At 46.3% G+C, this 13,161-nt stretch overlaps 1 protein-coding gene across 3 annotated transcripts in view; it reads right to left on the minus strand.

Moving 5' to 3' along the window:
• PRKACA (protein kinase cAMP-activated catalytic subunit alpha) overlaps nt 1–13,161 on the minus strand; it is a 58,031-nt gene that overhangs the window by 22,218 nt on the left and 22,652 nt on the right. Inside the window, exon 1 of one of the 3 annotated variants that reach the window (XM_035104840.2) lies at nt 5,877–7,501. The exons of the other annotated variants lie outside the window; for them this stretch is intronic. Coding sequence (XP_034960731.1) covers nt 5,877–5,883 — 7 coding nt within the window. The 5' untranslated portion in view covers nt 5,884–7,501. Of the gene's footprint in view, nt 1–5,876; nt 7,502–13,161 lie in introns of those variants that run through there. 3 annotated transcript variants of the gene reach the window in all.

A 13,161-nucleotide genomic window follows, 5' to 3' on the forward strand; every position in this document is an offset into this window, starting at 1 on the left:
CCATCATTCTATGGCTCAACAGCCTGCAGCCATAGACATAATTGCTAGACTAACACAGCATGCCCAACTTCCAATCTGACCCATTTTTTCCATCCTCCAGGGCAGAACTAAGAGCTGCTCACATAAAACAATGAAGGAAACCCAGGATTTTAACATTGCTGTAAATGGACAGCAACAGCAGCATGGCCCCCTCCCTGGCACCCAACCTCCTCCCAGAAGAGGCTAGCGGCAAAAAGACAGCACCTCTTACTTTGGGGGTGCAACATGAACCTAGAATTTCCCTCTTCAGACAGAGGTGAACTGCACCAGTAAATAGTCTATTTTCCTGGATGTCATTGACATTCTAAAGGTCTTAAAATGCCCACAATGTTTTTTTTTCTCTTTTCAAAAAGTTATTCTCTCTTTCAGCTCACAAACTTACATACTTCTGCATGTCTCCCAGAAAGTCCTCTGAGTATGCAGAAATCATTATTTTGGGGGGGCCCTTGTTTCCTTTAAGAGGGTTCCCTTCATGAGATCTGGAGTGCATAGGGAGGGGCTGGGTAGTCAATTAAAGCCTCAGCCAGTATAGTTAATGGTCTGGGATTATGGGAGTTATAGTCCAGCAACTTCTGGGGGACACAGGCTTCTGGGGGACACCCCTGCTTTAGGGCTTCAGCAAATTTCTGTTGTGGATTAAGATACCCAATATACCGTGTTTCTCCTAAAATAAGACGGTCCTCAAAAATAAGCCATGTCAGGCTTTTCATTAATAGAATAAATATAAGACATCCCCCGAAAATAAGCTGGGGGGGGAGCAGGTCTGGTAAGGAAAGGAAGGCTGCAGGTGAAGCCCGGGATCTGCGTGGGCGACTGGGGGCGAGCGCCCTGAGCGCTGCGGTGGTGGCGAAGAGGCGCCCGATCAGCTGAGAAGCGGGCTGATTGGGCGCCTCTTCGCTACCGCCACAGTGCTCAGGGCGCTCGCCCCCAGTTCACCTGCAGCCGCAGCTGCCTCTCACCAGGCTCTTCGCGCGGCGCTTTGCTCCCCGAAGCGGCTCCCGTGCAGCCGCCTCTTGCCGCGGCGGAATCGGGCACCCCAAGGAGCAAACTCCCGAGCCGGAAGGAGCAGCCGGGGGAGTTGGTCCACTTTCCCCGCTCCGTTTGTCTTTTGGTGGCGCGCGCCCGCCCTTTTCCTCCCTCCTCGCCGTCTTCCGTCTTAGCCCCGCACCCGGTCCGCCTCTCGCCCATGCATACTCTCGCCTACTCGTCCCTTGCACACACACACACGCACACCTGGCGGGAGCAGTCACCAGCCTGGTCCCGGGCCCAAAGGGGGCCGGGCTATAGGCAGGCAAGGGCAGATTTGCACACTGGCGTTTGAATGGAGGAATTGGTCCTCTGTGCCAAAACAAGTCCCAGCAGCCCCTCCGCCGGCTCAGGAATGCGCGCCGTGTGGATGCCATTCCCTGGGGAGAGACAGGCGCTCGCCCGGGGGCGGGGAGGACGGCGGCAAAAGGGAGCGAGGGACCCCAAAGCCAAGAGGGTCCGGAGGGATCGGCCCACAAGATCCCTTGGGGAACACTGGGAGGGCACGTGTGCTTCCTCCTTGCTCGGCCGGTGGTGCGGTTGCCAGCTCCCGCTCAAAAAAATAAGACATCCCCCGAAAATAAGCCGTGGTGTGTTTTTTGGGAGGAAAAATAAATGTAAGATGTGTCTTATTTTAGGAGAAACATGGTATGTGTGAAAACATCATTCCAATGACCACTAGAGGGGCTCTTCTACCTTTCTTGTAATAGGTTTATTATGCTAGTTGCTGCAGGAGACAGTATATTGTATACAAGACTGGGTTGGCCCAAGGGGGTTAGATTCTCCAGCCATTTCCCTTCCTAATTATACTCCCTTCCCCACACATCTTCAACCGCTGCTGCAACCCAAATTGCAGATGACAATCGAACAAGAAATTGGTTGGCTGAATAGAAGCAACCAGGGGGAAAGAGCAGAAACACACCATTTGCCTCATTACAACAAAGGCCCAGATGTTAAAAGCATCTCTTGCCACAGAAATAACTCTCCATTACACCATTTGAGCTGAGAGCACCCCTTAAACAGTGAACCCGATGAAGGCATTTTCTATTCACGTTGGCTTGGTCAGACTCCATGAATCCAGCTTCTGGAACTAATCGACCGTGTCCAATTGCACAAGAGCCTCACAGGCTGACCTGTGCCAAGATAAACACCAGAGCATAGGGGACTAATAGAGATGCAGCCCTAGTAATCTTTCAAAGCCTCCGGTATCTCCTTCTTCTCCCAATGTATCCAAAACACAACTACTAGGCTGCATTGCTGGCAGATAAACTGAGCACAGGGCTGTCAAGCAATATAGGCAGGCACTGTCTTTAATTGTGCCAATCTTCAACATACACACTTTAGTCCTCAAAGAGTTTTCCCATCAGGCTTATTCACCACGCAGAAGCTGCTCTCATCAGACACATGAATTCACTTCTTTTCTATCTGCACTTTGGAGACCAGCAAAGCAACAGCTATTCACCAAGGTGGAGCATCTTCTTTGACCGAGGGGCACCCCAAGAAAAACTGCAGGAGCTGAAAGATCAGTGCTAATCCACATGAAATACAATTTGCATATGATTTTCACGAGCACGGCAATTTTTTTTTAAAAAACAAAACCTTATTTTGTGCTTCCTATGGAGAAGGCCACCTCCAAATGCTATTTTAGCTGCTCTGCAGCTTAGGTTGCAGTCCTCACACAAAATACTTGGTGGAAATGCTTATGATTAAGCTGCATATAAACGCCTTAAGAATAAACAAATGGAAGGGAATACAAAAGAAAATCTGCACTAGGGAATAAAAGCCTGTGTTATTTACAGAACACATTTTGTGGAATAGCAGAAGTTCACACATGCTTCAAATAATTGTTGGTGTGGCACCATTTGCATTCCCAGGCAGATGGTATCTTCTGCATGGAGTGAAAACAAGGTCCAGGGCTGCTCAAGGACATGAACGGCACGACCTATTAGAAGGGAAGCTGAGGTAACTGTAGGTTACTAGGCATTCTGGCTATACAAGGGGGAAAGACTACAGGCAATAAACTTGTGCACAAATGCATATACATGCAATGCCAGGAAATTAGAAAAAAAATATTTCAAACTAGGAAATAGTGGGAGAGAGCTGAACAGTCCTTGCCGTTCATGAGGAGACCCTTCCCAGAGCCTGAAAAGGACATCAGTGACAGTGGAGGAAGCCCCAAAGAGACCCGAGCACACAGCCTCCCTGCCTAACAGCTGATGGGTGGGGTACTGGAGTAGCCACTGCCATCACCACTACCACTTGCCTGCGTGTCCTCCAGCCTCCAACCAGCTCCAGAGCTGATATTTTAGTCTGCATTGTAGAGAGAGCTGGAGAGCAGGGGAAAGCAGGCATTCAGAGGCTTTTTAGAGGGTGCTCCCAACTTACACAATTTTTGCTTATGTGTGTGGGCCCTGAAACATAATCCCTGTCTAAGTGGGGGGGGGGGGACACCTGTATAGCAATAGGGCACATGCCTTAAATCCGGGCTGAGAAACCTCTAGGCCTCCAGATGTTGCTCACCTCCAGCTCCCATTGTCCCTTACCATTGGCCATGCTTGGCTGGGGGCGATGCGAGTCAAAAGTCCAAGAACAGCTGGAGGGCCCCAGGTTCCCCACCCCTGATTTACATGCAGAAGGCTCCAGGCTCAATCTCTAGTATCTCCAAGTAGGTTGGGAAAGACCTGTCTGAAATCCTGGAAAGGTGTTCCCAGTCAGTATAGACTAGAGATGGGAACCTGTGGCCATTCATATGTTGTTGGGCTACAACTCTCATCATCCCTGGTCACTGGTCATGCCAGCTGGGACTGATGGAAGATGGAGTCCAACATCAGGAGGGCCACAGGGACTCCATCCCTAAGTTAGATTGACCAATTGTCTGCTTTGGTGGAAGGTAGCTTCCTGTGTTCCTGATACACATACACTGTGACTAGCCTCCCATTAGGGACTTCTGGTTGGGCCCAGATAAAAATCCCCGTATTCCAGAAGTTAAACTTCAGTTGGAAGGAGCAGGACCTTTCCAACAGGTTTGGAATGAGTTCCCAGAAGAAGTGTGACAATGATTTTCATGGTTACGTTTTAGAAATGCAAGGAAAACAGCTTTTTGCAGGACTGTTGGGAAGCAGTCTGCATGGGATTCTTATTTGTACTGATCTGCTATATCTAAACATTGCCACCTCAGTGTTCCTCATTTAATGTTTTACTGGTTTGGTTTCACCATTTAATCACTCTGGGTCTTTTCAGCACTTAGATATGAAATTAGAATTTAATCTTGCTCCTGCACTGCTAGCAACTGGAGACGGAAACCAATATATTCTCCAACACAAGGGGCCTCCCTCCTCACAAGGTTTCCAAAACAACAACGAAAAAGCATCATCATTTGGGCTAACAAGTCTCTTGAGGGGCAAGTGTTGGCTTTGGTGCGTAACTTGTATGTTATCTCAGAGGGCTCTTAAACATCCTAAGAGCCTTGGCCATAGGCAAGCACAGGCCAGCCAAATGTTATCAATAGACTGCCTTGCATTCTCCTGTCTTTTTCAGTGGCTATACATGAACAGAGACCATTGTAATCTCTCTAGTATAGAAAGCCAGTCAGCAAAAGGATGGGATACAGACTAGCAGATTTAGGGCAGATCCATGCCATACACTTGAAGCACAACCAGCACACAGTTAAAGCACATAACTTCCTCTACGGAATTCTGGAATATGTAGTTGAAGGTACTGGGAGTGGGGCAGAAATAGAGTTCCCAGGAGTCTTTGGGGAAAGTCATGTGTGTTGGGATGTATGGTGTGCATGTGTCCTTAATTTCTAGGCCAAGTGCAGGTAATCTGGTTCTATAACCTCATCCCTTCAACACTTCTAAGAAATATCCTATGACCAGTAAACCAATGCCTGCAATTGGAATCAACCATGGGACAGATTTATGCAAATTTCATTTTGGTTGTGGTACTCTTGAGGATGTGAAATATTTCTTTTTAAATTTCTTATTACATTTATATCTCACTCTTCTTCCAAGGAGCTCGTGAATCTGCTTCATGACAACAGAAGACTCATCCAGATCCTAAGTGTTTAGCAGAATCTAATCAGCTATTTCTGATACTTCATTATAACCTTGAGGGCAAGACATTTTATTTAAATACAGTCATGTCCACTAGACTGGGTAAAAGTTATCAGAATTTGCTTTAGATGGCTTGTCAGCAAGGAGCACACTCTTGAGCATGTTGATCCTTAGATTTCTCCTAATTGACCCTCCTTACTCTTTATGATGCCAACACCCTTGATTTTTGAGGCTTTGAATCTACTACGTGGAATAAACTGGCAGATTCTCCCTTCATATAAGCATTTAAAACAGCAATTAGGATGGTAATAGCAGCAAGAAAGCTCAGCTCAAACTACGACGTGCTGCAAATTCATAAAGCAGAAATGGTACCCTTAGAGAGAAAACAGCAGCTCTGAGCATCTTTTGTTCAATGCTCAATGTTCTTTAACTGGAAATAAAAGGGGATAAATTCAGGAGTTAGTGGAAACATAATTCATCAGGAATAACTCCCCCAAGGCTAACCATTTAAATAGTTTCTACATATGTCTATGACAGTCAGAGCTGATTTGTTGTAGGGTCTGCATGTGAGCACAAACCCATCTGCTCAAAAATTTACTGTGCCACATTCAGCGTCATAGATAGATCCATGTGTGCCTTTCCCTTTAGAGCCCTTTTCTCACCATACATTCCTTGAAAGAAGCAGCTGCCTAATAAACACAGGAAGCAAGGGAGAAAGCAGAGAGCAGTCCCACATAGGACCCCATGGTTCCTTACCATCCATTCGGTGGCCCTCAACCCCAAGGGTCCACCTGGTGACCTGGTCGTTTCCGTAGCTGCAACCATACAGTTAAGAGGTCAAAACGGGTGGCGGGGAAGGGCTGACCCGACGGCTCATGGGGGACTTTGCCCCTGGTGGCAAAAGCAAACACGGCCCCCGCCTGGAGCTCAATTTCTCCTGGAAGCGAAAGAGAGTCCCCAGCCAGCAAAGGGCTGAGCGCAGCTCCAGGGCACGCCTGTTTCGCCTTCTCTCCCTTTCCTTCGACTGCATCAGTGTAGGCCACCGTTATAGCCAGCAGGAGTGATCTACCATAGCACCTGGAAAGGCTCCACTGGAACACCTGCTGCTTATTCAGACACAGCAGGCTCCACCTTGAAGATCCACCATACACGGAGCTCCTGAGATTCCAAGTGTAGCGAGGCTTGAACTAGACTAAGCCAACGTGGCCTCTGCCTAGAGATTAGATCGAGAGAGTCATCGCAGATGCTGTACAAACCATTTCCCCCCCCCAGTGTAACACTTCCCCGAAGTCCAGAAACAACTGTTCTGTAAGTGGGACAGCTGGTTACGAAACAATGCTGGGGGGAGAGAGAAGGGGGGCAGAGGATCACATGATGGCAATGCAAAGAGAAAGAGGAGGTGGCGAGAAAGATACTGCCAGTCACCAAAGGCAGCTCATTCACAAGCCTATCACAAAAGGCTGTCGTAGATCCTCCCCCATGCCCTGCAAACTTACCCAAGCCAAGACCAGCCTGCATTATCAGGCAACTTGTGTTTCTGCTTGTTTTCAAGTGGTGCCTATACATCTCTTTTCTATTCCTCAAGAGGGGAAAGGAAGCAGAGAAAGTAAAAGCCCAGGTCTCCAGCTAGTGCCGAGAGAAACCCTTTCTTTTGTTCCCTCGGAATGAAAACATTTTATCAGCCCAGCTGTATGATTTTCATTCTGCCATTAGTGATCTCAGTTCCACCTTGAGCTCCTGTTTCACTCACCCTCATTACTTGTTAGGTTTTTACTTTGATGTGTGTGAGTGAAGTGCCATGCGACTGCTGAAAAAGAGAGGAAGCCCCAAAGATTGAAAAGGAATCGCCTCTTAACCCAGCCACCCCAGAGCAGATCCCAAAAACAAACAAACACCAGAACAGAAAGCAAGTTCAAGTACATGCTTGCCAAGAACAGATAGCCCTGTGTCTCTTTTCATTAATAGAAACAGGTTAACACAGGCTTAAAGTAACCTATACAAGACCAGCTCCTAATCCAAAAGAAAATACCAAGGGATGAGAGGAGAGTGGCTTGTTTACATGGCCTGCAGGTGATGACCAGTGAGATAATAAGGCATGACAGCTACACCGCAATTGCCAATTTACTAGAAGATTAATCATATGCAGCTATCCAGCACAGGACTCTCTGGAGGTGGTGGCCCAACAGAAGTAGCTAGAGAAAGTAGCAGGACTCACATGGAAATACGAAATAGAATGAAATCTACAACATAGACACACACATATATATTTGAGGGGATAAAAGGAGTCCTATCCAGCACAAGTACAATGAAATGCCACAAGGCCTAAGGCAGGGGTCCCCAAACTTACTGCGCTTCAGGCCGGTGCCGATCGCGCAGTGGGCCAGGGGGCAGGGGAGCGCCCCTATGCATGCGCACACACTATTTCCAGTGCACTTCCGGGTCGCAGGAGCATTGGAAATAGCTTGTGCACATGCGCACGGGCCTCCTCTGACCCGAAAGTGTGCCGGAAATTACACTTGTGCATGCGCGCAAGCTATTTCCGGTCCTCCTTTGACCCAGAAGTGGGCAGCTGCGCTGCGCTGGTAAGAGCAGGTGGCGGCAGCGGGCAGCGGGGCCGGATAAATGAGGCCTTTGGGCCGTATCCAGCCCCCGGGCCGTATTCTGGGGACCCCTGGTCTAAGGCTTCACATTGCTCCCTCAAGTCAGAGCTGGACTAATTCCTCAAGAGAAAAGCAGAACAGTGATTTCAGAAGGAATGACTGCTCCGTAGCTGAGCTAAAGATAACCTCCATACAGAGGATGCTCAAAGAACAGCCCAACCTTCTCATAGTGTCTCGTAAGCAAGAATGGATGAAAAACATTTTCCCCCTTCCTCAACTTCTGCTTTTCGAGCATTAGCTGGCTGAGTCTGCATCAGAATTTTGTAATAGCCCCTGTGAAGAGCATCCACTACTGGTTTCTGGCAGTATGTGGGAGGGAGGCTCTGTCTGAAAGTGCCAGGTTCTGAATGCATCTGAAGGAATGATGGTCAGCAGGCTCTGAGAATACTGGAAGGGGGGAGATACCATCAAACAACTGATGGAGTCAGTCCTTGGTTTCTTCATTTTTGGAGCAGGCCAGGCTAGCCAGGAGCACTTCTTACTGAAGTCTGTTCAATGGGAAGGTGACTACCCAACTTTCAGACATGGCAAACATCCTTCCAACCTTCAGACACACATGGAAATGTTTCAGCTGTAAAGTAGTACAAAGGACTACAGCTGGAGGCAAAACAGCATGGCAGACTTCTTGATGGATCAGACCACCCAACAGGTTCCAAGGTGAGTAATGGTTTCCTTTAGTGTTGCAGGCACAGTTACATATTTTTAAACCTATTTGGTCTGAAATTGTTTGAGCCCTACATGCCATCTTTTTTAGATTTTATGATCTCCAAAAAGGGGGGGGGAACCATAACCATCCCTACCATGTAACAAGGTAGATCTGCTGTATGTGGCACCAAGGGAGCAGTGATGAAGAGATGGATGAAGGCAAGAATCTGTGTCTGAATAGGTGGCAAAGACATTTTAAAATGCTGACCCTAGTAGACATCATTCGGGCTCCACTTCAGGCAGCAAAATGCCTAGGGCTGGCACAAGAGAGATTCTCAGAAGACCACAAGAATGTCACACCAAATGATGACTTGCAATCATGGAGAACACAGGTGTTCCAGGCAGCTGCATTTCTCATAACAGAACTCCCTTTCTCTAAGGGTCAGACAGTAGAAGCAATGCAAGATGTCCCCATTTGCACCATCAGTCAGTGGCAGATATTAAGGCAGGTTGACTTCCTTTCAACTTTGTTTTGGAGGTCCCATTTCCTGCCCTGATCATATTAGGAAAGAACATCAGGCTTTGATTGCTATCATAGATTCTCCTTTCAAAACATTTTTCCAGCCAACACTTTTCAAAAAGCTAATGCTCTTTTTGAAGCTTTCAGCTGTTAAACATTGCTATTCTGCTGCCCTTCCTCTTCCTATTTCAGGATCATGGACTTCAGCAGTTCATAGTTACTTTCTTTTACATAGCCAACTGTTTTCACAGACTCAAACATTTCCTTCCTATTAGTCAGATTCTGATCTAAAAATAGCATGGCCCTCATTGTTTCCTCAGTTTTCTAAAGGAGAAGTTTGTTGAGAACAAGTAGGAACCCTGTTTATGTATTCCATTTAAAATATGGCAAAAGTGCTTCTGTACTACTTGATATGGATTTTTTTTTGCTAGTGCAGTCCAGTCCTGGGAGCAGCCAACGTAGAAGCTTACATGCTCAATGGAGGAATCTGGAGTTTTGCTGTGGCTCTCGCTGTCTTGATTCTCTCCTCTCAGCAGCCACCAAACCCTTTCTATCATAAAACTGTTCCTTTTCTCACTTAAGATTGGACATTGTTTTTTTTCCTCGCGAATTTCATTCTCTTGCATTTCCAGAATCTATGGCTCTTGGGCAGGTGTATCAATAAGAAACAATGACACCATTCAACCCTGGCATTCAAGCTGCCAGTCCCTGGCTCACTTCCAGAATGGTCACCAGTTGGCGTTCTATGCACACAGATCCCATTCTGTGCTTGTGGGCAGTGGCAGGGGGCAGAGGCTTCACAAAGCACATTCACTGCTTTAGCACTGGCTATGATCATCTGCTTGTACGCAGCTCTTTTTTAAAAAAAATAAAAAATTAGACCCCATAGAGCACAAGTCACTTGTTAGGGCCCTTCAATGTTTTTTTTTTAATGCAATGGGAAGAGAAGCTGCGCTTCTGTTCCAAGAGTTACTGCACTTTGCCAGTGCTGGCACTTACTATTTATGCCTGGGAAAAGCAATTCTTCCCATGCATAGGAGTCTTTGGTGCTATTAGTACTGTGTGCAATGGGGCTGAGCAAATGCTACCAGCACCTGCCACTGGATAGGTGCAATGCTGTAAGTGACCATTCCGTTCCTACCTCTCACCCAGTCCCGCTATAATATTCCTACCTTTATGGCTGAAAGATGCCTGCCATACAGTTGCTTTTAAATTATACTCCATTTTTCAAGGAAGGCCAGGGAGTAGCATATGTGGTTCTCCTTGCTCCCTCAGCTTTTATCCTCCTAAGTACCCTGTAAGGTAAGTTAAACAGGAAGAGCTACTGGCTCAGGACAAGCCAGTGAGCTTCATGGTTGAGCAGTGACTTGAACCTGGGTCTTGTTCCCTCTTGAGCAGCCCTCCAACGGCTGTATTCCAGAGAGGAAGCAGGACCAGAAGCAAGAAGGTGGTGGAGGAACAGATGCAACTCTTCCTACCTCTGTACAGTAGGTTGCATTCCGACCATGCAGAAGCCATATCATGCAGAAGCTGACCATGCAAAAGTACACAACTCTCCATCCCAACGAGGAAGTGGGATCATCACAGTTCAAGGATGCATTCCAGCCAGCAAAAGCACTTGAGGAAGGTGTGAAGCAGGGCTGGTCAGATGTGTGGACTGAGGAGGAGAGGCAATGGGTTTGAGTGGGTGGTGGCTTCTCAAATCTAGCTAATCAATCTTTCTTCTGGTCAAGTTTTGCTACCAATGCTGCTTTGGTCACCATAGAGAATTTGTGTGAGAGAGAAAGGGGGGGTATGTGGGGTAGCTCTGAAGATATATATTTATAATATACTTAATTATACCCCACCCTTTTTCCTGACAGGACTCAAGGCGGCCTACATGTTAAAAACAAGCACCACTGATATTCCTGGACATCTTGCTGGCTCTTCATACCATCTCTCTTGGTATACTTCTAGATTTGTTATTGGACATGTGATAAGAGATACCACTCTCTTCTAGTTCTTTTTCCACTTGACTGGTTGATTCCAGAAGATGTTGGAGGATCCTTCTTGTTTCTCATGCTGTTTAACATCTAGATGGCATAGCTGAGGAAAATCTTCCAGGAATTTGGAGTCAGGTGCCATCAAAATTGCTGAAAACACCTAGTTATTTTTCTCCTTTTACTGTAAATCTATTCCAGTGAAGTAGTAGGTGTTGTGAGCAGCTGCCTGACGGACCAATAAAACGTAGCCCAATTCAAAAAAGACAAAAGTTTTGTTGGTAGGTGGTACAATGATCAGAGAGTTTGTAATTTGCCCTTTTGCAATATTACCTCAAAGATGAGGTTCAAAGACAGGCAATGTTAAGTGCTCAAGTCCTCAACTAGGCAGGCAAAAATTACTGACAGTAGCAAATACAGTCCAGGGCAGTTGCTTTAGGAAGTAGGTGACAAAAGTGGATGACAACAGACATGCCCCTCTATTGCTGTGCTTATAAGACCCTAAAGCAAAGCTTCAAAATTACAAAATTAAGGCAAGAAGCTCACTGAGAACATCTTCCACTGAGTTATATGTGCAGAATGAAGCCATTTTAGATACTGGAGGAGGTACCTTGAGACATATTGCAAGAACAAAAAGTATCAAAACAGAAAGGAGCGAGCACAATTTCTGCTGAATTCTTCAGTGCCTTCGAAACAGAATTATGTAATAATTATGAGTGTACAGGTACAGTCAGAATAATTTAACACAGCACCCAGAGAAAAAAGGTTGAGCACTCATCTCTCTTTAATCATGAAGCCTTTATCTCAGCTGCAGGTTGCTTTAATACCAGTCTGTCATAAGAGGCCCACCTACAGGAGAGAGACACTGGTTTTCCACCCTTCAACCACGATGCCACAGTGGTCTAGAAGATGAAGGGCAAAGTAGCTTTGCCAGAGGCTCAGAACAAAGTGACCCTAATCAATTTCCCTGGGAATAGATTGAACAGCCAGCCATGTCCCTAACGCGGCTGCGCTCAATAGGAAACTGCAGCCGATTCAGGCCAAGAACCAAAATTAGCAGGCAAGCAGTGAGTCAAACAGCACCTCCCACCAGCTATTGTTTAGCACTTGCCCATCAGCTATTGCAGAGCCAAGGGTGCCAGCCCAACTTAGGCTTCAAAGTGGCATTCTATTCCAGAGTGTTGTGAACTTACCATAGCATAAGATAGGGAAGGTACAAGGGAAAGGGGGCGGGGAGAGGGAGAGAAAAAGCAGTAAGCCTTCCTACAAAAAGCCAGCATTCTTAACTTCAATGCCTTCTTATACTGTGATTTAACGAGATAACCATTCAATGCATGTACCAACCACACCTCTCCTGCAACACTAGACGCACAATTGTCATGAGAATAATATGCAGTCCTTGCATCAACCGGGCCACACGGAGAAGTGGGTTTGCTGCTGCTTTATGCCTTGTCTTCAAGAGAGGCGAACTAATCTTTCAAGTTGTCCTAGAGCCTAAAGCACAGTGGGAGAAATCAATATTCTTAAATCAACAGTACCAAGACCTAGGAAGCAAAGGACCAGACCACTTGAACATACTTACACTTGGGAACATAATTCATCTCACTGAATGCGTACATCACAAATCTTGCAGGAATTTCTCATCAACAGCTCTACCTAGCTGTTGCCAAGCCAATATAAGCTCAAAGATAGTCACATTTAAACCTGGATTTGGACAGGGCAAGGTAGGCAAGCAAATCCAGTCAACAGTTCTGGAGAAGATGACACACATCTAGAAAACACCTTGTTTGAAAGGACATCTCTGAGAAACAGACACAATTTTTTCAGTGCTTAGCAGGGTAGACAAAACCCACCCCAATTTAACTAGGATGCTTTGTTTATGAGGATTTAATAAACATGAAATACAGGGATCACTGATAGATCCAGAGAAATCCAATCCTACTGCAGAGTTGCTTAACTAGTTAATTCAATTGAAACTATGCAGGAAGCTAAATAGCCACCAATCATTCACAACGTTACCCTGTATTTTTATGTTCTAGGCCAGGGGTGGGTTGAAGATACTCTACTAACAGATCCCCAAGGGGTTTATAGTAGAATCATAGAATCATAGAATCATAGAGTTGGAAGAGACCACAAGGGCCATCCAGTCCAACCCCCTGCCAAGCAGGAAACACCATCAAAGCATTCCTGACAGTAGCTTGTTGTAAAACTAAGGATTAGAAATCTTTGCCAATGGC

This window comes from Zootoca vivipara, chromosome 2 (assembly GCF_963506605.1).
Source record: "Zootoca vivipara chromosome 2, rZooViv1.1, whole genome shotgun sequence".
Taxonomy (NCBI): Eukaryota; Metazoa; Chordata; class Lepidosauria; order Squamata; family Lacertidae; genus Zootoca; species Zootoca vivipara.